This window comes from Bactrocera latifrons, unplaced genomic scaffold (genome assembly GCF_001853355.1).
Source record: "Bactrocera latifrons isolate USDA-ARS-PBARC rearing strain unplaced genomic scaffold, ASM185335v1 scaffold_53, whole genome shotgun sequence".
Lineage (NCBI taxonomy): Eukaryota > Metazoa > Arthropoda > Insecta > Diptera > Tephritidae > Bactrocera > Bactrocera latifrons.
Window position 1 is genome coordinate 535,233 of NW_017537190.1, and position 27,662 is coordinate 562,894.

General features: G+C 36.5%; 5 protein-coding genes across 6 annotated transcripts in view; 3 read left to right on the top strand and 2 right to left on the bottom strand.

The window, feature by feature from the left end:
- Nucleotides 1-6,272, bottom strand: part of LOC108974136 (dedicator of cytokinesis protein 1) — a 62,084-nt gene extending 55,812 nt beyond the window's left edge. The window contains exons 1-2 of the mRNA XM_018941801.1: nt 6,131-6,272; nt 5,318-5,636 (exon numbers count right to left, since the gene is read on the bottom strand). Coding sequence (XP_018797346.1) covers nt 5,318-5,384 — 67 coding nt within the window. The 5' untranslated portion in view covers nt 5,385-5,636; nt 6,131-6,272. The remainder of the gene's footprint in view (nt 1-5,317; nt 5,637-6,130) is intronic.
- Nucleotides 6,273-6,870: 598 nt separating this feature from the next.
- LOC108974132 (nuclear pore complex protein Nup98-Nup96) lies at nt 6,871-15,025 on the top strand. The gene is made up of 13 exons (XM_018941792.1): nt 6,871-6,970; nt 7,153-7,458; nt 7,518-9,903; nt 9,965-10,119; nt 10,187-10,638; nt 10,716-10,824; nt 10,889-11,313; nt 11,381-11,645; nt 12,162-12,916; nt 13,119-13,378; nt 13,443-13,852; nt 13,917-14,044; nt 14,116-15,025. Exons 2-13 carry the CDS (start codon nt 7,182-7,184, stop codon nt 14,464-14,466), a joined length of 5,973 nt encoding a protein of 1,990 aa, XP_018797337.1. The 5' UTR covers nt 6,871-6,970; nt 7,153-7,181; the 3' UTR covers nt 14,467-15,025.
- LOC108974133 lies at nt 14,859-18,301 on the bottom strand. 2 transcript variants are annotated; one of them, XM_018941795.1, is made up of 7 exons: nt 18,261-18,301; nt 17,858-18,009; nt 17,650-17,788; nt 17,453-17,582; nt 17,290-17,384; nt 16,684-16,920; nt 14,859-16,616 (listed from the first exon to the last, which is right to left on the bottom strand). In XM_018941795.1, the coding sequence occupies exons 2-7, from the start codon at nt 17,926-17,928 to the stop codon at nt 16,515-16,517; spliced, it is 774 nt and encodes a 257-aa protein (XP_018797340.1). In that variant the 5' UTR covers nt 17,929-18,009; nt 18,261-18,301; the 3' UTR covers nt 14,859-16,514. The 2 variants fall into 2 exon arrangements, with proteins under 2 accessions (XP_018797340.1, XP_018797341.1); XM_018941796.1 differs by having other exon boundaries at nt 18,255-18,278.
- A 297-nt stretch (nt 18,302-18,598) lies between these two features.
- Nucleotides 18,599-20,725, top strand: LOC108974105 (serine/threonine-protein kinase ULK3). The gene is made up of 6 exons (XM_018941741.1): nt 18,599-18,999; nt 19,057-19,278; nt 19,344-19,704; nt 19,761-20,127; nt 20,260-20,444; nt 20,506-20,725. The coding sequence occupies exons 1-6, from the start codon at nt 18,764-18,766 to the stop codon at nt 20,611-20,613; spliced, it is 1,479 nt and encodes a 492-aa protein (XP_018797286.1). The 5' UTR covers nt 18,599-18,763; the 3' UTR covers nt 20,614-20,725.
- Nucleotides 20,726-23,959: 3,234 nt separating this feature from the next.
- The window catches only part of LOC108974092 (transmembrane protease serine 3-like), a 4,790-nt gene continuing 1,087 nt past the window's right edge, over nt 23,960-27,662 (top strand). Inside the window, exons 1-4 of the mRNA XM_018941724.1 lie at nt 23,960-24,121; nt 24,185-24,544; nt 24,621-24,915; nt 27,408-27,568. Coding sequence (XP_018797269.1) covers nt 24,008-24,121; nt 24,185-24,544; nt 24,621-24,915; nt 27,408-27,568 — 930 coding nt within the window. The 5' untranslated portion in view covers nt 23,960-24,007. The remainder of the gene's footprint in view (nt 24,122-24,184; nt 24,545-24,620; nt 24,916-27,407; nt 27,569-27,662) is intronic.

The following is a 27,662-nucleotide window of genomic DNA, read 5'->3' on the forward strand; positions in this document are numbered from 1 at the left end:
GAATCAAGAAATCAAGTGTACACAAACACAATTGACTCACGTGTTGCGCCAGCAACCAGCATGCAACAGCAGCAGCACTCAACGAATGGGTTTCACATTTGCCCTCGCCGGCGCTGACGAGCAGACGGTTGCAAGAGCAAACCAACTGCAGCGCCACCAACACAGCCACAACCGACAGGCAGCCAGGCAGGCAGGTAAAGTGTAGGCCAATGCACATGCAAGTGGGCTCAGTCGGCGGCAAAGTCAACAACTTAGCAAATGCAATGTGTATATGGAAGCAAAAACAACCACAAAACAGATTAAAAGTTAAAGGAAGCGACTACGTTGGCAAAGCATAGGGAGCTTATTTTTAAACACCCTCCGGCACATGCACAGATGTGCGGCAATTATGAGATGAGTGGAGTTGGTGTTGGGGAAAACGCCAAGAACTTTGGAAACACAAGAAATAAATTACAAAATGAAATATTTATTGTAAATGTATAGAAAGAAAAAGCTGATTGCGGTGTCTTCGCTGGTGAAGTGCTGTTGGGCTCTAATAAATGTGAATGCTTACACCATAATTAAACGAATTCGGGTATTTCACTTCGAGTATGGGATACGCGATTTTGGCACGAGACGGCGAGCGGTGGCATTCACCCGGCCACATAGCGCGTTCGAGGCAAATGCGTAAACAAGCAGCAAAAAGTGAAATTCAGGGGGCGCATTTTATGCGTTTGTGGAAAGAGGCTTTAGGTGGAAAAGTTTTTGAAGTTATTTTCAGTTTTATGATTATATAAACAAAGTAAAATAAATATGTAAATTACGGCATTTTGGTAATTCAATAAAATTTGTAGTTTATTGGAAAATAATTTAAAAGCCATAAAATAATTTGAAAGCCAACTTAATAAAATACTATATATTAGTTCTTAAACTTTGTATATTATAAATTATTAATATAAATATATATCATTATTGAAACATTTTTTTTTTCATAAAAATAAAAATTTAAATTATGTCTTTTTTCTTTATTTAATATCATACCACAATAATTTAATCTCATTGTGTTTACATGAAATTTAGTTATTGTTTTTTATAATTTAACCGATTCTACAAATATTGAAATTTAGAAAAAAAAAATATAACAAACAAATTTAAGAATATTACATATAATGTATAGAATTAGATATCAGTAGCTAATTTTTATTTTTCTATCATTTTCCAATATTTTTTAACACACAGTAATTATTTTAAAAATACCATAAAGTGAAAAGAATACATTACATTTTTTTTCTTATTTCGTTTCGTTAAAAATTATATGAATTTATTTAAATAAAAAATAATTAAATAATAGTCGAAGTTATGTATGCCGAAAATCGAAATAAACAATTTTTTAATCTTTAAAAAATCAACCATGGCCCTCTTCTCGATCTCAGATCGCCCGCTAATTGTTTTTCTTGTAATGCTTGCAATTTCTAATATGTTACAACCTACAATAATTCCTTTCTTTTTTTTTATAATTTTTAAAGATTTCTGCACTGGTCTATAAACTTTAGTGATGTTATTTAAGTTTTTTGCTTTTTAATTATATTAAAGTTATTTTTTTTATCAAGAAAGTAGTTAATAACTACTTCCTTATTATATTTTACAACTTTTTTTATTTAAAAACTTATTTTTAAGAAAAAATATTAATTAAAAGTGAGTGTTTGTTTCGAAACCAACCTGGTTCTCTTTGTTTTGTAATATCCGTTAAGTGTTTGTTTACCTTTTGTTTGCCTTGTCAAATTAACAAGATGGAACATGTTTATTCAGTACAACAGAAATGATTACTTCTGTGTGTTATTTTAAAACTTTTTCGTTTAAATAATTGACTTTCTTGTTTTTTTTTTTTGCAATCGCCGATAAGTTTTTATTTGCCTTGTGAAGTAAACAAGTTGGAACATGTTTATTCAGTACAACTAAAAATGACTTCTGTTATTAATTTTTAAATTTTAGTTGATCGGATTAGAATACAAAAATAAATTTCTATTTTTCCAGTATTTTAGACAACGATAATGACTTTGATGTGCACAAATCAACCAATATTTGTGTTCACCCTCTTAAATACCAAAGGTAAAGAAAAGCAAAAGTATAACTAGAATTTGGAATGTTGTGGAATATGAATAATTGATTTAATTAAAAAATAATAACAATAAAACAGTAATATGAATAAATGATTGAATAAGATGATGTGGGTGCAAATGCTTGCAACCACCTACAAACACAAATACACACAATATGAGTGACACCAGTTAAGGCAAGCAACACAGTGTAAAGCGTAATAAAACGTACATATATTGCTAATAATGAATAATTATCGAATATAAATGGAATAAAAAAACAGTAAACGAAAAAATGAGCGATAGCAAAGTGAGAATTTCACGAGATAGAAGACAAGCAAAAAAAATAAGAAGAAAAAAACATTACATACAGACATATTTCGTTAGAGTTTATGCACATAAAACAAATTAAAAACAAAAAACGCAATTGTAAAGACAGCCGTATGAGTAGTGAAAAATTTTAAGAAAAACAGGCAAAAGATAAAGACAAAAAGCTGGTGAAAAAACTAAGTAATAACGTGACGATAGCCGAGGTACCGTGTCGCTATAAGTAGTATGAATATCAGCAACGCGCGGACAGCTCAACCATAGATATTAACCATAAACAACAGCGTATATAAACACATACACATACATACCATATATAAATTAATAATACATAAAATTGTACGTAAGTAACTACTAAGTTTGTGGCTGGCGAGGCTTGAGGTGAGATGCGCGGCTTGAGGTGAGAAACGCGTTAAGCCAATTATAAGTTTTTCTTTCAAGTAACGCGTACTATGAGAATAATTGTTACTTTTTGACCAAATATTTTCTACTTTTGTTAAATTATCTTTTGTTTTTGGATGTATAATTTTCATTTTTCATTGCAAGTTCGCTTGTTATGACGGCATTACGTGCTTATTTACGTACTTGGAGACTGGCTGTGGGGCGTTAGGCGCTTGTCACTATTGGACTATCGAATTGTTCATTGAAAGCGTCGAAGTGGAACCGCCAGTTTTCAGTTGTATGAGATTAATTTTCATTGGAGTTAGTATGATTTGTGTTATACAACTTTTTTATAGTTTGTGCATAGATATGTAGTGAATTATTTGCAAATATAGGGCAGTGGTATTGTTATAATGCTTATGAACTTATCAAGTATTTACTTTGCTGTCATACAATCGAAGATAGATGTGGAGATTAAGATATTTAGTCGTATGAATTTTATTTATGTGTTGCGAGATACTACTGCCTAAGTGAATGATAGGGCTATATAGATACATAGTATGTATACACATAGACCTTGGCCAGGTCTTATTGCAAAAGCAAGGAAGATTATTATATTTAAACCCTCAACAGGCTATGTTAAGATTGCAACGATGTTTGTAACACCCAGACAGAAACGTCCGCTACCTTATAAAACAATTTTTCTTTTTCTTCTCAAAATAGCTCCGAAGATAAGAAATAATATGACACTATTCTTAGCATTGGATTAATAAGTCCTATATGTTGCGTAATGTACATACATATGTACGTAATGCAAGTGTCAGTACAAACATACAAATAAAATATATTTATAATAACTCATACTTATTTAAAAAAAATCAATATTTGCCAATATAAATGTATTTTTATCTATAGTTTCAAATATTGCTTATTCATACATTTCAAATGTAAATATTATACTACATATGGAAATCGTTCAATGCCATTCAATCAGAGTGTCAACACTATGAAATTCAATTAGCAGAATTCAATCAACTAAATTATGACATTTCGATAAACTAGCAGATTACAAAAGATTACGCAGAGAACATGAGTGCCACAAGCTGAAGCTATTCAACGCGAATTGCAATTACACATATATGTACATATTTTCACACACACATACATATCCATGTATATTATTTGAAACCTCAGATAAATAGATAATTAAATCGAGTTTCATGGTCACTGCCACAGTTATTGCGCTCGGTGCGGCAGCTATTCTGGCATACTGAAGTCCGTATGTTACTTGATACTTGTTTCTAATTCAAGTGCAGGCCAGTTTATGTTTCAGAGCAAAAAGCGTTGAATATATTTAACGATGTACCTGTAGCATATAGGTAACCATACGAGCATACGTAAATATGCACGTACATGGCACACACGTACACGGGATGTTCTTACCAACTATACAAATGTATAGTATATATTATGTTGCGAGTCATCTGAAGCAAATTAAAATCCATATTACGCTCGATGACAAGCTACTGAAATTCCACATAGGCAATACTTATGTGCGCATTAGTGGCCGGCCACCATAAAATATACCGATCAGCAACGCCTGCCATGCTTATTTTTCAACATTTTCAAGTACGACAATATTGAAACACGAAGCGTGCTCCACTTTTCCAAGTGCGACCAGTATTTTCCAGCGTGGCAAATCCCATACACATATGTATGTATGCATGTGGAGTGTGTACAAAATTTTGGACGACCAGCAATATAAAAGTGTGGAAAATGCGCGCACATTCCGACTAAATGTATCGTGGTAATATATGAGCACTATTTGCCATGCGTGCTTACACGACAATGATGCTATGTAACAAGTTGCTCAGCAGGAGGTCAATTGCCGCTACAGTCCTTTAGCCTTCTAATTGCACTTTGGCCCGTAGCTGTGAAGAACTCTACACGAGAGACAAAACATTAAAAATAAACGAATGACCTAGGGTGCCCGCATGATACGCAACAAAAGAAAGGTGAAAAAGATAATGGACGAGGAAAAGTGGTAGGTAAATAGAAACACTAATGGTCCATGGTACCTACTAAGAATTTTCTTGAAAGGACAAGTTGATACCTTTAAGTGAGGAATGCTAGGTGTGGCGAGGCGGATTTGAAGAGAAAACTTGTTTTTTTTTATATTGTATAAAAACCATCTAAATTTTATTTTGTTAGAAATCCAAACTTATGTCTCGAATAATAACTACATGAAGGAGTGTTACTGTGATGTAGAGGAGAGTTAAGTACATACACAGTGGGCTATTAAATGGCATGAAATATGGTGTGGATAGCATTAGCGTTTTTGTGATGATTTCATGGAAAATCGGAAAAAAAATATAAAAACAATTGAATAGTAAGAAACTCATTGGTCAGATTTTTTTGTAGATTTGTCAACACAATATTTATTATTAATATTACACTAGCGCAATAAAATCTTGCTGTGACCTTTTCTATTTATACTAAATTTATTTATTACAAATTGTCTAATATAAACTTACCAATCCCGAAAGCATGTTTGCTATTCGCCTCCTTCCACACTGGCGTCGTCGCCGCAGTCGACGTCATCTTGTTTTGTTTTCACTTTGAATTGACACCTTATTGAGACACTTTGTTGCTGTTCTATCTTTCCTGTTTTGCTATACACTTCACTATTGCAACAACTTTTACTATCACTATCGCTATCAACATCAGCCACTTACTTGAAATTGACGATATAAACTCGCAATTATGAATATTAAATGAAATTCCGATATAACGAGTTCATATTTGCATGAGTTTGGTTAACTTTCGTTTCAATTAACTTGACTGCGGTGAGAGCTATTACATTATTTACATAGAGAAATATTTAATAAACATCTTCACAGCATTTAATTTTAAAACTGGTATAAATACGTACTGTACGAATCAATTTTTTATAATTTTCAAAATATGTATATATATTTTTAAATTCACAGGCATTTGAGTAAAACAAATTCATTTAAACCACATAAAACACAATTTATATACTCAATTAATCACACTAAAAAGTATTAACAAGCATATTCGCAAAAATAATGCAATGTCTTTAGTTGATTAATTTCCTCTTCCCTCTTTCGAATCTATATAAATTTAATTTTTTATTTAATTTGGAGTTGGCTAAAGCTGCCTGGCTCCATAACACACAATCAGCTCATCACCACGCCTTATCGACATGACTTTGTTCCAAGAGCACAAATAGCTTACACAGCACAGCGTATATTATTCGAACTTCTTAAATTTCTTTCTTGATTATAATCAGTTCGTACGAAGCTTGTAGTAATTAGCTAACTCACATTCTTCAAATCGCTCTGTGCCACTACCCGTAACAATCACAAAATTACGATTTCAACACAACATATAAAATAGGGAACTTAATCGTTGCACTATTTGCCGCGGTTTTGTCCATACCATTTTACTTTGTTCCACACTCGTTCACTAACATTTTCCGTCTGTTGCTTCAATTTTGCGTTTGGGTATGGAAGACTGAATGGTTGCATTTTCCTTCAGTTCTATAAATTTGTGGCGCTATTTGCTTTGCTCTACAAATTCTTTCCTTTGCTTACGATGTGGGAACAGTTAAACAAATATTTGATTTGCTTGGAAATTGAATGTAAGAAAGAGCACGCAATATGTTAAGTGTTGCAATTTATTGTGCAATAAAATATTAGATTGAAGAAATTTTGGAAACATATGCGCGGCTTACACTGCTTCAAATTTGTAGACAAAACTTTTATATAGAAAACCATGAATTTTTTTTATTCGAACAACTGCATTCCAAAAGATTTATTGCTCGCTAATATTTTCTCTCTTTTGGCATTTATGCTAGTTTTTATTAAAACAAATCTCCCAGTAATGACTTCCTTTAATTTTTAGTTATGCTGCAACTAATGTTAGATGGTAATAAATACCATTCACTGGATATAGAGTGCAATTGAAATTGCTTTGCTCATTTTATATCAAAAACGATTAATCAGAATTCTCATGTGTTTTATCGATAACTGTATGCTCGAATAGCACAGTATGATATGTCAAATTTGCAGAAATTCTCCGAGCAATAGCGCCATTTTTCTGCTTGTAAACGGTTTTTGTATATTGCATTTAAATATTTTTATAATAGAAATTAAATAATTTGTGTAAGTGAAACTAAAAGCATATTTTAAAGCAACACGTTTTAAAAATTTGAGATCCATTTTGACAACTAAAAATTTTTGTTTTCTTCGATTGTTGCATACCACACATGGGGAGCGTGTTGCATGCATTGTGAAATTTACTATTGTGAGTCAGAAGTTGCACTTTGTTTGATTACATTTTTTAGGTAAATTGCGCAGTTAGTGACGAAATACAATGTTTGGTGGAACTAAACCCACATTTGGTACCTCTACGCCGGGCACTGGTTTCGGTGGTTTTAGCAGCACGACAACTGCTTCACCATTCGGCCAGTCTGCCTTTGGAAAACCGGCAACATCAACTTTTGGCGCTGCACCTACTTTTGGCACACAACAGCAAACGCCTTCATTGTTTGGTGCCAACCCTACGCAACCTCAATCGACTGGATTATTTGGTGCTGCAAATACTACTTCGGCTTTCGGCAGCACTACGACGGCTCAGCCAGCTTTTGGAGGTTAGTTTTGTAAACAAAATGTAACTAACGGAATTAATATATTTTGTAATGTGATTTAGGATTCCAGCAAACGGGACAAACACCATCGATGTTTGGCGCACCGCAACAAGCGTCCAATATTAGCTCTGTTTTCGGGCAATCAGCAACATCTGCATTTGGATCCGCCGTTAAACCTGGTACGCTAGGTGGCTTTGGGCAGACAGCTGCGCAACCAACCTCATCATTATTTGGTCAACCAGCTGCTGCAACTAGCACATCTGGTTTTGGTTCATTTGGTCAAACGCAACCAACTACAAGCAATGTTTTTGGCAGTGGCACTACTATGATGATGGGAGCTAATGCTGGCTCGTCGATAGCAAAATATCAACCTACAATTGGTACCGACACGCTCATGAAAGCTGGCCAACCAAATAATGTGAATACCAAACAGCATTGCATTACTGCCATGAAAGAGTACGAAGGCAAATCTTTGGAAGAATTGCGTTTGGAAGATTATATGGCGAATCGTAAAGGTCCACAAGCTGGCACATCGGGAGCAACTTCTGGTTTCTTTAGTTCAACCACTCAACCAGCAGCTACGGGTACCGGTCTTTTTGGCGCAACCGCTCAACCAACTACCGGACTTTTTGGCCAACAAGCTGCTACGGCAACAGATAATAAAGGTTTATTTGGTGGCGGTGCCTTCGGTCAAACTAACACCTCTGCCTTCGGCGCAACCACACAGCAAAATAGTTTTCTGGGCAAACCTTTCGGAGCGCCAGCCACCACAGGTTTTGGCGCAGCTACAACAGACTCTTCTAATTTGTTTGGCGCTAAGCCTGCTTTTGGACAGACACAACCAAGTTTATTTGGTCAAACATCGGCAGCAACAACAGCGCCTGCATTCGGGCAAACTAACACCGCTTTCGGTGGCTTTGGTGCCGCCGCTCCTGCGCAACAAACTTCGCTGTTCGGCGCACCCGCCGCTGATGCTAATAAACCCGCGTTCGGCCTAGGAACATCATCGGCAGGTACGACTGGCTTTGGTGGATTTGGCACTGCAGCAACAAGTACCGCCGGCACCGGATTGTTTGGTGCCAAACCCGCTGCAACCGGTTTCGGCGCTGCACCTGCTTTTGGCGCAACATCCACAGCCAATACAGGTTTCACAAATTTTTCACTTGGAAACACAAGTGGAGGATTATTTAATTCTACACTAAATAAACCCGCAACTACTGGATTTGGGGCATTTGGCACACAAACTTCCACAGCACCATTGAATTTTAACAGCGGCTCCACTGGCACTTCATTGTTTGGAAATGCTGCCGCTAAACCCGGTGGACTTTTCGGTTCCACTCTTGGCCAGGGTGCCGCAAACACAACTGGTGGGCTCTTTGGTGGTGGCGGTGCTAGCGCTTTTGGTACCGGTGGCACTTTAGGTGGTGGCTTTGGCTCGAGTACTCTCGGTGGTGGAAATATGTCGTTGGGAGGCCTTGGCGGTAACCAACAACAGCAGCAACCGCCTATTCATCAACAAATATTGGCGAAGGTCACATCCCCTTACGGCGATAATCCAATTTTCAAAGACTTGAAACGAAGCGACGAAACAGATGCCACACGCGCCACAAATCCCGCCGCGCAAAAGGCAATACTCGAGACAACAATGAACCAGTTTAAGGTTTCTACTCGCTCCAGTCCGAGTGTAGTGCGCGTTAAGCCAATCACAAGTGCGTTAACGAAAAAATCACTTTTTGAGGGTCTTGAGGAATTTGATTCGAGTGTGGAGACCTTCAGCCTGAAACCCAATGCCAAGCGACTAATAATAAAACCCAAGCCAGCAAATACGGTTGTTGGCAACAGCTCGAGTACCAACACTAGTCCCAATAGACAAACAACCACGCAAAATTCCCTAACCAACGGTGGACAATGCCAGTCGGGCGGTGTAGCTCAGCCCCCTACATCCACACTTCGCAACGAATCGTTCTCTGGGCAAATACCATTGGATCCACCAACATCGCAGGCAGCGAAATCTTCCGCATACTCTACTTCAACGACAGCGCCGCAAATTGGACGTGAAAGTGATATAGGACGTCGCGAATCCTGGCTGCATCCCAATAATGTGGAGCGAATGCGCCAACAAAATTTGAATAACAGCATTGAAAGCGTTGTTCCACTGAATAGCACACTCTCTGAGTTGGTGCCACGCAAACCCTTGGACACTTACCGCGCAACGGGTGGCGCCGGTACAACGGGCACACCGATCGGACGCCCATCTGTTTCTACAGTGCTGGAGAATACATTTGAAGAGCAAACGAGTCGCGAGACGTCACGTCGCGATGCTTCGGCACATCATGACGAAAGCTTATTCTCCAATCGCTCATATCCCGGCGACGAGCGCTCGGTTATCGAAGAAGCAACAGAGGAATACGAAGAACACCCTACCGGCATTACGCTGAGACGCATCGGGTAAGTTAGGATAGAGTACAAACTAAGGAGAACTTTCTGATTGGCATATTCTGAATTTTAGTTACTATACGATACCTTCACTGGACGATCTCAAGTCTTATCTTGCCGAGGATGGGTCTTGTATTGTGCCCAACTTTACGGTGGGCCGCGAGGGATATGGAAATGTGTACTTCGGCAAGGAAATGGACGTGGCCGGCTTAAATCTGGATGAAATCGGTAAGCCTGTAGTTTTTGGACTTTTCAGGGAGATAAATTAATAACAAACATTTTGTTTTCGCTGTAGTACACTTCCGAAACAAGGAAATTATCATTTATCCTGATGATGACAATAAGCCACCCATTGGCAACGGCTTAAACCGCGAAGCGCAGGTGACTTTGGATCAAGTTTGGCCGCATGACAAAACCAAGCACGAGCCCATTAAGGATCCAGTGCGTCTGGCCGATATGGATTGGGAAGCAAAATTGCGCAGAGTTTGTGATAAAAATGATACACGTTTCATAGAATATCGTCCGGAAACGGGTAGCTGGGTGTTTCGGGTGAAACATTTCTCAAAATATGGGCTCAACGACAGCGATGAAGAGGACGATGGTGTGCCAACGGATCCGAAAAAAGCAAAGATGGGTGTGGCAGCAGGTGCCCAAGGTGCAACAGCTGTGGTAGCAGGCCAAGTTGCAGCAGCCAACGTCGCTGCAGCTGATAAAATTACAATGGCGGCCTTGAAGAATGCCCAAAAGGTAAATATTTAGCAGAATAAATATAAATATAGAAACAGCGTCCAAACAATTCCAAATTATTTTCTTGTGATTCGCAGATTTCCGAGGATGCTGCACGTGCGCTAGATCCAAAAAGTCTCGCATCCGCTAGTGGAAATTTTTATCCCATGGATGCGTCCGCCGAGTTCATGTTGATGGATAAGACACGTACGTATTTTTTGTTTTTTTTTTTTTATAATTTTATTTGGATATAATTTATTATTTGCATTAGAATTTCTCCAAGCAAATGGCAACGATTATTCGTTATATGAAGCGCAACAACAACAAATTCCACGCGTAACTAGCCCAACAGCTTTTTTGGCGCGCGAAGCCGGCACCGACTCACACAAGCTGCAATTGATGAAGGCTTCTTTCTTCGGCGACGACGATTTGGACAATAAGTCAGAGGGCACTGGCGCCGAGCTTGAAAATAATTACTCTGATTTTAATCGCAATCGGAGCCGTCGCGCCGGCTTATTTGGAAAACATCTGCAAGATATGCGCACTTCATCGCAGAATTCCCTGTGGAAGGAAGCTGGTCTTGGCGGTGCCCTATCGGAAGCATCAAGTCAATTGGATTTCGTTATGCAGAACTCGCCATTGCCACCATCTTCGTCGGGTTCCGTTATGAGTATTATGCGCGAAATTGACACCGAGGTAAATTATTGCTTGTGGTTTTATGGATAGTGAAGCTCTACTCATAACCTTATTTTTTTATTTGTAGAGATCGACGCCCGCCGCAGGCAGTGACTCAACAGCGCCCCTGCAAGTGGTTAAATTGCCGAAATTCTCCGTGAGACCCAAAGTGGCCATTGTGAAAGGGCTAGCGCAGCAAGTGCCAATTGCAAATTCACTGGCGTTTAAATTAAAAGGCATATGGGCAGCGGATTTGGGCATTCATAACTATCGTCGCTTTAAACTGGGCTTTGGTCCACAGAACACGCTTATTGTGCCATCTACACACAAGAATCTGGACCGTGAAGTGCAAAGTAATAGTCTTACTTGTTCGTTGTTGTGAATTTTGTTGCTAATATTTTTGTGAATATTTGTTATTGATGTTGTGATATTTTCTTGTTGATGTTGTTGTGAATTTTATTGTTGATGTGGTGAATTTTTGTGTTTCTGAAATTTGTTGTTGTTGTGCAGTTTGTTACTCTTGTAAAATTTGTTGTGGATTTAGCTGTTTTGATTTTTGTTGCTGTTGTGAATTTTGTTGCTAATATTTTTGTGAATATTTGTTATTGATGTTGTGATATTTTCTTGTTGATGTTGTGATATTTTTTTGTTGATGTTGTTGTGAATTTTATTGTTGATGTGAATTTTTGTGTTTCTGAAATTTGTTGTTGTGCAGTTTGTTACTTTTGTAAAATTTGTTGTGAAATTTTTTTGTTGTGGATTTAGCTGTTGTGATTTTTGTTACTGTTGTTGTGTTTTTGTTGTTGCTGATGTTTTAAGCTTTGTGGTCAAGAATCCATTTTTCATAGTTTTTTTTTTTCATTTCGCAGATGAACACCTCTACGATGCCGCACCATATATATTCAAGGGTCGTGGCTCAAACGATTTCAGCGGCATTGTATTGCAGCACGTCAAAATATCCTCAGTCATGCACTATGAACACTTCAAAGAGAGCATTGTCACACATTTAGAGCTGCAATTGCATAACTCTCTGCAAGAAGATATTGAGGGCAGTGAATGTCCTTGGATAAAGTCGGACAATGGCACCGATTTGATTGTGAAACATCTCGACGAAGCAATCAAACAAATAAATTTGAGTCCACTGGAGGAGTACGCCGTTTCGGTGTGGTCACTGTGCTTGGCATTATGGGGTGAGCATGAAGAGTTGGAGGGACGCGAACCAGCTTCGCATTTTGCCGTTATGTGTCGACGCAATTTACTCTCCGAATGGTTGGAGAATACCTTAACCGAGAAAGATTTACTCACGAAGAGTGTGTCCAAAAACACGTATCTCGATCACTTGTTGGATCTGGTGATGTGCCACAAAGTAAACGAAGCATGTGAGCTGGCTGTGCGTTACGACGATGTGAATCTGTCCTTATTGCTGTCACAACTCTCATCCGGACCCACTGTGCGTCAGCTAATGGAAGATCAATTGGCCGCGTGGCACAAAAATGAAGCCGACAAATTTATACAATTAGAACGTTTGAAGTTATACATGCTGGTAGCCGGGGTGGCGCTAATGGATTCCGGACATGGACCCATCAACACCTTGGATGGCATTGAATGGATCAAAGTGCTGGCGGTGAGTGCATTGTTGTTGTATTGTACGTAGATATTTTTTTAAAAAACAATTACAAAAAATAAATCAAACCTAATTAAAAAGATAATACTAAAAAAAAAATAAAATTATAATAATTAGAAAAAAAAATTAAAAATGAAAAAGTGAAAAATTAATTTAAAAAATAAAAAAAAAAGAAAATACCCAAAAAATCCTTTATTTACAGATTCAATTGTGGTATCTCTCATCGCCCACTGCATCCATAACCGACGCTCTTCTGGCCTACGATAAGTCATTCAAGTCGGAGGAGTTCTACTCAATGCCGCCAACGCCATGTTATATGGACAAGACTAATTTAAATGAAAAACACGTGATTTACGATTTGCGCTACCACTTGCTGCAGCTTTACTCCAAACGCAGTCATCCAATGGAGAGTCTGCTGAATCCAGCCACGCACACCGCCGATCCCATGGACTATCGCTTGAGGTATGCATAATAATAATCCGATAAAATCGAAATTGTATTATTTTACTAATTTTTCTTCTTGCAGCTGGTTACTGCTGCAAACTTTGGAGGCCATCGGTTATCGTCACTGTTCCGAGCTAAGCGAAAGTCAATTGCATGTTGGCTTCGCCAGTCAACTGGAGTGTAATGACCTCTGGGAATGGGCCATTTTCGTGTTATTGCATATAAAAGATCGCAATCAACGTGAATTGTCTGTACAGAATGTACTTTACCGTTATGTGTGTGTTTCCAAAGATGTCGCGCTGTCGGAGAAGGAGAAATTCGTTATCAATAATTTGGGCGTGCCAGAGAAATGGATTGACTATGCTAAAGCAGTGAAAGCAGGCGCTATTGGCAATTACCAATTGCAAGCAAAATATTTGCTAAAGGCCAAACAATGGGCTTTGGCGCATGAAGTCATCTTCCAACATCTCGCACCCGATGCAATTATTAATGGTAAGTACGGCAGCAAGTTCTTTAGTATAAATTGAGCTAATTATTTGTTTTTTGTCACACACAGACAACCTCGACTATTTACATGATTTGTTGAGCCAGTTCGAGGGTGCCGAGGCAAGTAAAACCATAAAAGTACCCAATTGGTCGAGTCAGGGACAAATCTTCTTAGATTTTATCGATATTAATGAGAAGGTAAGTTCACATAATTTTTTTATTTTTATTCTTGTAAACTCATTAATTTCGCGCTTTCCATTCCCATGCAGTTCAAGAGTTTGAAATCGCTAAAGACGGAGGCGGATATCGAGGCACGTTGGGAGAATTTGAAACCACAGTTGGCTGATTTATGTTCACGCATTAATCTCTTGCCCTGCCCCACGGCCAAACACCGTCTATGTCAAAGTGAGATCGCGCAAAATCTCGCTTGTCTCGTGCGCGGCGTATTGCTTGTCTGTCCCGTGTTGAATCCATGTTTGATTATAAAGATTGCATTGGAACGCCTACCATTGCCACAGGAATTTGCACAACAAGAGCTGCGGGCACTGCTCGACACGCTGGTGGAGGACTTGGCTAAAGTGAATGCCAGCGATAATAATGAATTAATCATGGCTAAATGACATTGAATGACCTTTAAAATGAAGAAGTAAAGTTATGTTTAGTTTTAGTGAAAGAAAAAGAAGAAAAATGTTATAATTGCAAGCAGTTTTGAATTATAAATTTGAAATGGCTACTCATTTAGGTGACTTTCGAGAAATATTTGTGCGAATTAACGGTGATTTTTACTACAAAACCATAACAACCAGAAGTGAAATTGTGTATCGAAAACTAAAACCATTATGAGCGACATGAAGCGCCAGCACCTGTGCTGTTTTTTTTTGAGTACCGGATTTCGCAATAATGTTTTTGTAGTAAACGTCACTGAAAATTTATATAATATTGTGCTTAAAAACCCATCCACCGTATAAAGTAAAGTAATTGTTAGACCTCCGGTCCTACACTTGCCGTCACGTTTAATTTAATGTAAGAATTTATTTTCTTTAATTTACTTATGAAAAAGTACACAATTCCATAAATACTTGTTATAGTCCACAGCAATTCGTACAATTTGTTTATATTTCGCGTAAGTTTAGTGTAAAACCATATTAAATTCTAATAAAAAATCAAGTACCGTTAAAAGTGTTATTTCTGTGTTGGATTAACGTTTATTTTGCTAATTATTGGTGAGTCTTGATTGTTTATTGAAGTTTTGACAGAAATTTTAGAATATATTACGTTAACTACGATGTTTGTAAAACTTAGAAGGAAACGCAGGAGACTATAACATTTTTATATATGTATAGGATTAACCGTACGAGCTGAGTCGATTTAGCCAAGTCAGTCCGACCTCAGTTTGAGATGTCGATCTGGATATTTTCACACGATATTTTCTCATCTAAAGCCGCTTATTTGACCTCTAGCATTTAGATTTAGTTGTCGTTCAAACTAATTTATCAAAATAGGGCCATGGAAAACGGGTTTATTTGACGAGGTTTCTTCACAAAATGCGGCATGGATTAATGTAAAAAAATACAGTACAATCTCCGAACAAACCGATGAAAATCGAATTCTTGTATGCAAATTGTCGCGAAGGATGCAAACGAAATTAACGTTTTCCTTGTTCGTTTAGTAATTCTATAGTATTTTGCGGAGGGAACATTAGCGTTCTTTCTACTCTAGTTATATGAATGCGATTGTCATGGACGCGTTGTCTTAGAACAACTTCTTCCTTTTTGTTTTTTTGTCAGCTCCTTTTTTATTCTTGAAATAACACAGTTGAACTGGAGGCTACAGCTTCTATATAAAGTTCTTTTATTAAAATCTGAGGTTTGTAACGATCCCGTAATAATTTGTGTTTTTTAAGGTGTCCGCAATTTTTGTTAGTATTCCTTGAAATATGTAATTTTATTTTATATTTATTTAGAAGTGTATGCCAGCTTATCAGCTGATATTGACAATCACTTTTGTCATTGTTTACAAATATTTTAATATAATTCCCTGATTTAAAGATGCTCTTATTATTGCAAATTGCAATTTGTCGAATACCCCGGATATTATTGTAGTTCAATTAATATAATGTATAATATATGAAAACTGAGTTTTTATTAAATTTTACAAATTTATTTAAAAAAAAATCGACACAATAAAATGTGAATTGGACGGTTAAATGTGCTTAAATTTCATAAATACTTTTGTCAGCTATACAAATCTGTGGAATGATGTTTTTATGCTTATTAATTTTAAGAATAATTGTTTAACAATTAAAGTTTAACATTACTGCATACAAATTATGATTTTTCAATTGTAAAAAAATGATTTTCTTGTATAAATTGTACATAACAGATATGTAGAAGTTCTAAGGCACTGTTTTTAAATTACATGTTCTTAATACACTTATGCTATTATATTTCGAGCTTCTAGCTTATATTTTAAGTATATAGGTATATATTTAAAAAAATGAATACATGTGGAATGTTGAGATTCGTGTCTAACATGTTGTGTAAAAAATATATATTTATATGTAAATCTAAGAATTTTGGACGGTATACATTTGCACTGATATAGTCATGATGCGTTGCGGAAAAGTAGAAAAAATATTTTCGTTGCTAATTGCTTTGTTAAGTGTATTTTAACCCACAGGCATAGTAGATACGGTGCTGTGCGGTGTAGTTGGACGAGAACCAGCTAATGAGTTCGCAGCTGATGCATGCAAGGAAGCCATCGTGCCCATCTATAATTTATTTAAAAATATTTTGTACACTAATGTTTGAATTATTTCAGAATTTCATGCTGCTTACGCGTAAATGTGCCAAATCCTCCAATTTCGTCAAGTTGGTCAACTCGAGGAATAATGAGTACACCACGCACCAGCCATAGATGCAAACGACTAAAGCGATACTCCATAGCAATACCATAAGAATATTGTAAGCGAAAATCAAATCGTTAACTATTGCGAAGAATATCAAAGCTAATGAGCGCCAAATGGTAAACACAGCAAATGTGTTTAACCAAGGCAGAATTTTGCGCTCGTACTCCTATGAAAGAAAAATACTTAAATTACTAAATTGTTTGCATTAAAATAGTACGCGCACACATAAGCAAGTGAATCAAATAATATAAAAACTTGTGTTTAAATATGTGAAATGTATGTACTATATTTATTTAATGCGTCGTACCGGTATGAAAACGAAGTGCTTTCGTTTCTTTCCTTTTTTAAGTAGCTTGTGGAATAATACGAATGTTAGTAGATGAAGTGAAGTCAAAAAGAAATCGGTTAAGAAAATTAAATAGTGTGTATGATGAGTAAAAAGAAAAATTAATGTTAACAAAGAACATGTTGTAAACGTAAAGAAACAGGAAAAGTATAATTTATTTGTATATATTTTGTCTAAAGTCACATTTACCTTTCTAAGTGCAATTACAAGCAAAATACTTGTAAATAATATAACTATTCCCAGTATTAGAGAAAATAAGGCAAACACAATAAGCATGTTGCGCACTGTAAAAATAACAAAATATTAAATAAACATGTCTATATTACTGAGATATTGCAATAGAGCTGTTTACCATGTTTGTTACCGACATAAACAAATTCATACGAGATTATATAGTAACCATAGTGAGTTGAGCCAGGTGCAGCCATAGCTAGGCAGTAGATATCGAAAATTGCAGTGCCAATGGTGAAAAGTGCAAGAAACTGCAATATAAAATGTTTTTAGTAATTAAGAAAAAATATTATTTTTATATTGATCTAGCAAACTTACAATGGCGAATATTCCAATTAGCATTGAATTCTTCTGTATATCTATGTATTGGTTGTTTTTCAAAATAGGGCGCTGATACCATGGCACGCGCACCGAGCGCATGGACCGCGATTTTATCGAATGTAAATTTGTCGAGGATCTGGTGGAAAGTAAAAAACACATATTTACATATTTATGTACCAACAAAATATTCAAAATGTGAACTGACCTGCCAGTAGTGTGGGAGTACACCGAATGGTTGGAGCGATACGTGGACGGTGTTTTGCGGCCATAATTCATGTTGAAGCCTTAGCAATGTAGCTGCAACTGGGTCGTTTGATTTTCGTTTAAATAAATAACTTTTATGTAGAAAATGTGTGGCTGCAAATAGATTAGAATCACTTCATTAAATTGTTTTGTGCATTAATTAATGTTGTTTGCTGATTAAGGTAGGGCGTCACCCCAACTCTGTGGCAAGTTGTCAAACAGAAATAGCATTCATTCAATAGTTTTAATGAGTTAATTATTATTTTTGGTAGTTATATTTGTGCACCATACACTGTTTTTGTAATAATTTATATTAATAGTATAATTTTAATGTAAACAAAGTAAATAAGCCACTAAACCATTACTGTTTATGAAAAATGCGCTCCACGAAATGTGAATAATTCCACTTTGACAATTGTCTAATAAGTTTTGTTATCGAGAGAGTAATCGATTAGTTCAGTGTTGGATAAAATTTGTACAAATGCGAAATAACTTGCTAGAGCAGTACATCTCGATGTGTGTAACAGGAAAAACATTTTAAAAATATATTTATTGAGTCTTATAACAAATATTGACATTTTGAAAATATGTATTAAAATTATAAGATATAAAATACATTTATTGGATCCTTTCCAATTAGTTAAAAAATTGTAAACAGTTTTCATATACTACGGCAACGTTTTCAATTAACAGCTGATTGCATTATCAACATTTCAATTTCTTCGTTTATATTTTTTGGTTTTTATTCCTTTGCGCATATTTTTTGTTCACAAATTGACCACAACAAATGGAGTAAGTGAAGTGTAGTGTAGTGTGCGTCAACAAAAATTAGCGGGTTGGTATATGACATAATTTGTTCACGTTCAACATGACCCTGCCCCGCATCACCGACTACGACCTGCTGGAGAAGCTTGGAGTTGGTAGCTATTCAACGGTCTACAAAGCACGCCACAAGAAGGAGCGCAGCTATCATGCCATTAAGATTGTAGAAATGTCCACGCTATCGGATAGTTCACGCGAAAATCTTATTACCGAGATAAGGCTACTGCGTTCACTCAACCACAAGTACATTGTGACATTACAAGACTTCTTTTGGGATGATAAGTATGTGCATAATTTTTTTTATGATTCCTTTTATGAATTGTAATATTATATTTTTAGGAAGATTTACATTGTGCTGGAATTTTGTAATGCTGGCAATCTATCGGCCTTCATACGTTCGAAGAAATCATTACCGGAGGCCACTTGCCGATTTTTTCTGCGTCAATTGGCAGCTGCGGTGCAGTATATGCGCGCAAATGATATCTGTCATTTCGATTTGAAACCACAAAATTTATTATTAACACGTAATCCAAATGTGATATTAAAAGTGGCAGATTTCGGGTAACCACACATATACATACATAAACACAAGTGTATATATTTATATTTTTGTTTTTAAATTCCAGCTTTGCGCAACATTTGAAATTGGGTGAGATCAATCAACAACTTAAGGGCTCACCACTTTATATGGCACCGGAAATAGTCCGTAAACATCAATATGACGCCAAAGCCGATTTATGGAGTATTGGTGTAATTTTATATGAATGCCTTTTTGGCAAAGCGCCATACACTTCCAAGAGTATCGAAGAGCTTTTACAGCGCATACGCAATGCAGAGAAAATAACCATACCGGCGAATGCAAGCATTAGCAATGAGTGTCATGATCTGCTTTGTCGTTTACTGGAACACGATCCTGCCAAACGTATTTCATTCGATTCGTTTTTTGCACATCCGTTCATCGATCTCAAAACTTTGCCCACGGAACATGTAGGCTCTATTACATACATCTTTTTCATATATTTTTAATTACCATTTTTTAATAGACTTTACAAAAGGCTTCCGACCTTGTCACCAAAGCCGTCGAATATGATGAAAAGCAAAATTATAAAGAGGCTTATTATTTATACTGCAGCGCGTTGCAATATTTTGTGCCGCTCATCACTGAGGAAGCAGATGCCACCAAACGTTTGGCTTTGCGCAATCGTGCACTTACCTACCTCAAACGCGCTGAAGAAATCAAAAATGTTCTAATCGATGCTGAATATAAAGCTGCAGCGGCTAAAGATCTACATACAACTAAACAAGTGCATTCCCAGCAACAGGAGCAGCTGCCGAGCAGCTCTGCTGCGCAAACGACACAGCCGAACATAGCCGATGTGCTGGAGCCAGATGTGCGTTACAAGCAGTTATGTAAGTGTTTTCCTTGCTTACAAAATTTACTTAATTAAAATTGTGATTAAATAAAAATTGTGATTAAATAAAATTATAATTAATTTAAATTATATTTAATTGAAATTTAATATTGCAAATTACTTGCCTTAGTTGCGCTCTCACACTCGAGTCCACAATTGAAAAGTGCGCTAGAAATCGGACGCCAAGGCGAGCTTTATTTGTACGAACGTAAATTCAAGGCAGCTTTGGAGGCTTACACCAACGCTTTGGGCATGCTGGTGCCGTTCACAAACAACGAACCGAAAGGCGAGCGCCGCAACTTGCTGCTACAACAGGTAATTCGTTGTTATTTATGGCAATAAGGAATTTAATTTAATACTGTCAAATATTTCTTAGTTGGAAATCTGGATGAAGGAGGCTGAGAGCATTAAGAGTATACTGTCTGCTAAGGAAATGGTCGACGAGCAGAAATTGACATCGGTGCGCCACTGTTCAATACAGTAGTACTTAGTATAATGAAAATTGCGTATAGTTTTTTTTTTTTTAAAATAACATAAGTCGTGCTACACACGCCAGTGCTAGTTAAACCAAGCGAATCGTTATTGATTAAATCGAATTTAATCAGCGCATAGTGTTCACGCTTTTTCGTAGCTTTATACAAATTTTGTATATGTATGTATGTATGTATAAAATGATACATATGTATGTGTATGTGTATTTATAACAGAATAGAAAATATGTTTATATAGGTATGTACTGTTAGCGTTAGTAGCAAATCAAAAAATAAAAGTAGTTGTTTCAAAAAACTTTTTTAACAATGCCAAGCAATGATGCGCAAGCGCAGACATCCACACAAAGTATATTAGAAAATTTGAAATCATCTTATACAGTTACATAGTTAAACTATATGCTTATCTTTTTATATTATATAGAATGCATGCATCTTATTGTTTTGTTTTACATTTAGCCTAATGTATGTATGTACTTGTATGCATATATGTATGTATAGTCTAAGTTTTTTTATGCCAATGTTTTTCGTAATTTTGTCTGTGAACTTTGTGATCTTTAACGCTTTAATATTTTTCAAATTTTTTTTTTTTTGTTTTTTTAAATTACCTCATAATTAATGACACTTCATTTGTATATTCATCAGCGCTGCAGTTTTAGCCACACATTCCATGCGCGTCACCAACACACTCAGCGGATTTCATGTGCGCGCATACGCTTAGTTTTAGTTTATAGCATCTGCTTAATGTTGATTTTTGCATTTTCTGCACACATTTTAGAATTTAAGAGTCTATTTATGCTTTTATTGAAGTAATATTTAAATAATTTTCCAATTCTTAAATATATAAACACATATACAGTTTTATCCATGCAACGGATATGAGCATTTTTATTTGCAACGAGGCTATTATAACCTACGCATATAAAAAAGTTGCCATAGCAATCAACAGCATTGTTGCCTTATGCATCACTGAGCCATGTTGTTGTTGTTGTAACGATTAACTAGTCCCCATTAAGATGGTAAGATTCAAATAAGCTGTCATCGAGTTCATCCAACGGTAAGTCCAGGGGCCCTATTCTGTATCTCGATTCGTAAATGTATTCTATTCGAAATTCGGATCTACTTTATAATTTTTCGAAAGTTGTACCACCCTGTGCCAGAATAAATACGTACAATTTTCATTTTTGCTCTCTACAACTCAAAAGCTAACGAATATTTTATTCGAAAATTGGCTTGAAAATCCGAAAATCGAGTTACGGAATATAAAAAATCCGAATTCGAGTAAATTTTATTTCGAATCGAGTTACAGAATAGGCCCCCASGAAACATGCTGTTTCGAAGGGTTGTACCATAGGTAGAAATGTGTCAGATGTGTAGGGTTAGCTAGGCAGGCAAAGATGTGGTTAGAGTCATGCGGGCACTCGTTGCATGCTGGATATATGTACATATGTATATTTGGTATGTCGGTTTCGATAGCGAATTAGTAGAAGTAACAGGTTACAGTATCCAGAACGAAGCTGTGCAAGTGGCACTTTCGATTCTCGCGGTAACTCGAGCTCGTCGTTTGCAATGGGTGGTGGTTTGACTATAAGTATGCAAGTTAACGAAAGGGAGTCGGTGTAGGTCTTTTTGAGTCCGCTGTGAATGGCGGTCAGTGAATGTCTGAAGTTAGTTGTATCCGAAGTCTGGTCGGCATATTGTCTTATGTCGGAAAGATCTCTTGAAAAGATCCTGGCAGGCGGTTTCGCTTCAAGTAGGCGACTATACTAGATCACTATATAGCTCTAACCTAATCTCAAGCCATTATCTTTGCCTTTCTTCGACTTCAAGAAACTTTCTAAATAACAAAAAACAAAAGTCAGATAATTCAGTAATGGAACACAACTTAAGTTCCGGTTCATACAAAAAAAATAGTCATTCTCCTTGAAGTTAAAATCAACGATCAACGTCTACAAAACACTGTTGTTTCTGTATACGAGGAAGGGCTATTCGAGTAGCTTAAGTAGATGGTTAAAGAAAAGTCATTTCCTTAATATTCGATTGATAATTTYGCATCACCATTTTCTCTCGATAGTTCATTGCGGTCTCCATTAATGTAATTAGAGAAGTTATGGAGGAATATAATTTAAGATTGCTTGGAAGAGACCGAACCGTTAATAGAATAGATCCCTTTACGCTCTCATCTATTAGGTCGTATGATACTTTATCTTAAGAGTCTTTACTTACTTGTGTTTGGACCACAGTAGCGATAGCTCAAGAAGCCCAAGCATCGAAGATAGAATACAAGCAGACAATCGATCATACACGTTCGTGTATGTCCTGTTCAAGTCAATACTACTCAATAAGAAATGGGCGCTACTCGAAAATAACAAAATCAAGCTACAAAACTTCGGAAGATAGAKTCTACGAAAATTTGTTTGGATYAGTATATGTTATAGCCCAGTGGCGTATAAAGTAGAGCTCATGTGCTAACTCAACTTATAAAAGTTGAAATTATTATAACATATTTATCAACTTGTTGTCAAAACTTGTTGTTGCAAGGAACATACCACGGTCACAATGGATTGACGAGCTCAAAGAAGGCGTATAGAAGGTTGGTATAAAAAACTGGAAAGAAATCGCGAATGGTCGAGATATCTGGAGGATATGATCTTCTCTTGTACTCACTGAAGTGGTTCTCGCAATGGTAACAATTTTTACTGTATACACATGAAACTTTCGAGCTACATCGTGAAAGTATCAAAGAAGGATTTGAACWTGACCCAAAAAACTAGATTTGAACCAACGTGAATTACCCAGTTATAAAGAACTTAAATTTGGTCTCCCATTCGATATGAAAAAAAAAAGAAATACAAATGAAATGTACTCGCCCAAAAGACCAACCAATCAACTAGTGARAATGAAATTGAAGACCTTGCTTGATCCAGTTCATTAGCAATATTTTTGGATACGATCTTGCTTTTGCTAACAAATTTATTATACTAGAYGATAAAAAGTCCAATTGTGGTAAGGCAATCGTGTTGGCTCGTTGCAAGTAATCTTAATTGTAGCACTGATTGCGCCCAAGCACTTGACGGGRTATTGTAATTCATTTGTCAAAGATATCTTATCGGGACTTTGAAAACGATTCGGTATAATCAAGAGTGAGGTCGTTTTTTTTCATCTTATCGATGGCTTATCGTCTACGCGCATTAAAGACACAAGCAGTTAATAGATTTAAATTACCCAGTATTTTCCGTGTGAATTATGGGCTTTTACGTTACTGTAATCTTTTTATCACGAATAAATTTGAAATCGGATCAAATGCCGTGTTTATAAAAGACACAGATCTGTGGAAATAAGTCAGTTTTAGGTAACATTTTTTAAGGAACTAATTCTACATCTTCTGTCATGTGGACTCGGTATGCATTAGTGTTGTTCGCGTTGATGGGCGTGGCCTACTGCTACCCTGAAGGTCGCGTCGTCAATGGTACAGCCACAACCATAGAAAAATATCCATTTATGGTGTGTTGTTGCTTAAAAAAAGTTTGTGTGGTGAAACAATGAAATTAATTTGTACTCTTCAAGGTATCATTACGCGGTTCGAGTGGTTCCCACTCATGCGGTGCCAGCATCATAGCGCCACGTTGGATACTCACCGCAGCACATTGTGTTTACGGCGGCAGACCCACATCCATTAGCATACAATACGCCTCGACAGTGATCAGTTCCCAAAGCGCTAATGTGGCGAAAGTGAAACGCATCATTTGGCACGAGAACTATTCGAGTTACAACATTACAAATGACGTCGCTTTGTTGGAGCTGTTCGGTCAGTTGGTGTTCAATTATAAAACCATTGCACCAGTTACATTGCCAGCACAGAACTATGAGATACCACAGGTTGCAGAGGGTGTGCGCGGTGTATTGGCCGGTTGGGGTTTGAATGGCGTATGTTGAATTGTTTGTTCTCTTCTGGTAAACATAAACTTACTACGTTAACCCGCTTTTTTTTCGTTCTTACTAGACTGGCGGTTATATACAATCCACTTTGCAAGAAGTTGGTCTGAAGATCTACTCCGACGAAGAGTGCATTACACTTCATGAGAACGAGACAAGTGTTGACAATATTTGCGGTGGTGTCGATGAAGGTTGGAAGGGTCAATGCAATGGCGATTCCGGCGGTCCCCTGCTCTCTGAGGACAACGTTCAATTGGGCATTGTATCTTGGAGTGTTAAGCCATGTACAGTACCACCATATCCAGGTGTATACACAAAGGTTTCTCATTACGTTGACTGGATTAGGGAGAACTGTGAATCATGTATTTGAATTCTTTTCTCTGTTAGTCAATCCAAATAAAATTTTTGTGATAATTTTTTGATGAACATGATTCAATTTCGTTTTTATGATATTAACATGATTTAATATATTGATAAACGAGGAATGCGCAGCGATTTTAGGTCTATTGTGCCCCCTCCTAGAACATAAAGACTTTCCTAGCCCGCGCATACTGATATCCATTCCATATTCAATGTGCTGCGAGGTGTTAGCGAAGCGATGTGATGCTTATTTGGAATCATAGATCCAAGTGTTCTCAATCTGCGTCTGCAGGCTGCTTTGTAGTGTATTAGCAGGTTTTCTGGTGTTCCAGGCTCCCATGGCTTTATATTTAGCTTTTGGGAAATAAATAGAAAGATCATAAATTTTATATTTAAGGTTATGTTATATTTGAAGTAGCTTTTGATTGAGCTCTTGACACAAAGAACACATACCACTAAATTGGTAGTGGGGGAATAGTTTACTGAGATCACCTAGACCGTAAGTACAAGAATAATGTAAAGAGAGATACAACAATTTTGTCCTTTGCTTTTTTGGAAGTTTTTTGACAGCAACTCACATTAGCTTGTGACGTCATTCAAGAAAGTAGGCCTTTGCTCATAATTACTATTTTATTGCTCCATGTTTGCTCGAGTTGGAAATCGATTATGAGACGTCTAAAAAGTTGGGAATAAGGTTGCCGAGATGCATTGTAATTCCCAAATATTTAGAGTTACTTTTATATTCACATTTCACAGCTTGTTTTGCTATTGCTTCTCTTTGCTTATTAATTTTTATGAAATTTTAGATAATGGCTCACTAATACTTATCGACGTTCATAAATTACATTTATAAAAAACCCGGCTAAAATTATATATCGATAGCATTCCAAGAAAAAAATGATTACAATTATAAAAGTTTATAATCAATAAAAAATTTATATATTACAATAAATTGTAAAATAATGGCAATATGTTATAACAAGTACTCACTTTTATCAGTAAAACTACCCATATACCTGGGCAACGTACAAAAGTGCAAAATCATATCGCTGCCTAAGAAGTAATGTTGCTTAGTCGAAAAAGTTTTTTCGTATATAAATAAGATGTCGCTGCAGTCGTATATCTCCAGTGCTAGTATTTCGCCGGACATTGCATCTCTCCGAATATTGAGGACATGTTTTCATCCGCCCATATTCTGCAAAGAAGCCATCTTTGAATGGCTTGATCGACAATCCATGGACCCCCGCCGCTTTGTTGTTCTTCAGACGAGTAATTACTATACGAAATGCTGCGTCGTCATCGATTGAGGAATCGGGCAGCAGGCTGGAGAAGTGTTCCCTCCATAATTTTAGTATGTGCTGGGCATCGGTTACTAGATCACCTCTATGGGTTCTATAAGCATACGCCCCGGTCCTGAAACCTTTTGTTTCGAGCTTTACCACTGTAGGCAAGCTTGTCAAGCTCTTCCTACTCACGCATTTCAACCTCTTACTCTTTTTCTCTGCAAATACGTCTCGCTTCCCTCTTCAATTCTTAGTATCTAACCCATCCCATATTAATTAATTGTTACCATTGGAGAAGGAATGTTATCTCCATCTGCACCTACCACCGGTTATCAATTCTTAAAACAAGCCAAAAGTTCCTGTCAGATAAAAAAAAAAAAAAAAGAGCGGATCGAAACTGTCATAAACTTTGTCATTCTTGAATAAACAGTCCTTCGCGTCTATACTGTGCTTTCAGCTTGGCACAGTTTGTTTATTTACATACATATTATTTACGTATTATCTAAATGCTAATAATATAGTTAGATGCTATTTGCTGTACTCTACAAGCTCAAAGTGCAATGTCATTTATTAAAATTTCTCAGAAAGTTTCGAAATGTTATCAACTTGGAACTCGCTGACAAACCTTAAGAGCATTTCACTCAAAATAACGTATTTTGCTTTCAAAGCTCTCGACATTGTCCATTATCATTAAGTCTGTTGTCCGATAAAAAATGTGCATGTCACACATATGTAGCACAGGAGCTTCGTCACAACGGAAGTGCGGAAATAACAACAATTTTTATCTGATATTTGTTTATTATCGGGCTTAATGTCATTTGGTTGAACACAAACTGACAAACGAAATTTGAACTCAGGCGCCAGTCTGTTATAATTTTTAAACATTTCATTATTATTAAATTGTTGCTAAACAAATATTATATTTATTACTAATTTTATATCTTTGACAGCCTCATGTGTATATCTAATCAAAAGTCGGCATTGAAATATTGCTTTGAGAAATACAAATAAATGAAATGCCTACCTCGCCAGTGAACCGTTGCAAAATATATGAAAAAGTTATCTTTAAATATATATTTTTAATATGTAACAATAAATCAGAGCGCTGATAATGTCCTTCAATGCATGCCTCTTCTTTTAGGTAAAAAAAAAAATTGTTTGGTTGCTTATAAAAGTTCGACGCAAACACCAAAATCCGTTAGTTAGATAAATGTGCGGTTTCTGTCCAGAACTTAATTTGATAAATGAACGAAATACAATGTGGACTCGGCATGCGATAATTATTTTTGCTCTCTTCAGCGTGGGATCTTGTTTTCCCGATGGACGCATTGTTAACGGTACAGCGACTGTGATTGCCAAGTATCCATTTATGGTGTGTTCAAAGTTCAAAAAGTGATTCATGTACAAAAACAACAGCAAAATAGTTATAATGTCAGATGATAATAAATATTAAAAAAAAATATATA

What these genes read in the sequence shown, in the direction of transcription:
- LOC108974132 (XM_018941792.1), top strand. Translation starts at nt 7,182, where the DNA reads ATGTTTGGTGGAACTAAACCCACATTTGGTACCTCTACGCCGGGCACT. An exon ending in CCTTGAAGAATGCCCAAAAG is followed by an intron (nt 10,639 to 10,715) that starts GTAAATATTTAG and finishes TGTGATTCGCAG; the next exon opens with ATTTCCGAGGATGCTGCACG. An exon ending in TTATCGATATTAATGAGAAG is followed by an intron (nt 14,045 to 14,115) that starts GTAAGTTCACAT and finishes ATTCCCATGCAG; the next exon opens with TTCAAGAGTTTGAAATCGCT.
- LOC108974133 (XM_018941795.1), bottom strand. Translation starts at nt 17,928, where the DNA reads ATGAATTATGGCCGCAAAACACCGTCCACGTATCGCTCCAACCATTCG. An exon ending in TTATGTCGGTAACAAACATG is followed by an intron (nt 17,385 to 17,452) that starts GTAAACAGCTCT and finishes TTATTTTTACAG; the next exon opens with TGCGCAACATGCTTATTGTG. An exon ending in TTGTAATTGCACTTAGAAAG is followed by an intron (nt 16,921 to 17,289) that starts GTAAATGTGACT and finishes TTTCTTTCATAG; the next exon opens with GAGTACGAGCGCAAAATTCT.
- LOC108974105 (XM_018941741.1), top strand. Translation starts at nt 18,764, where the DNA reads ATGACCCTGCCCCGCATCACCGACTACGACCTGCTGGAGAAGCTTGGA. An exon ending in TTAAAAGTGGCAGATTTCGG is followed by an intron (nt 19,279 to 19,343) that starts GTAACCACACAT and finishes TTTAAATTCCAG; the next exon opens with CTTTGCGCAACATTTGAAAT. An exon ending in GCAACTTGCTGCTACAACAG is followed by an intron (nt 20,445 to 20,505) that starts GTAATTCGTTGT and finishes AATATTTCTTAG; the next exon opens with TTGGAAATCTGGATGAAGGA.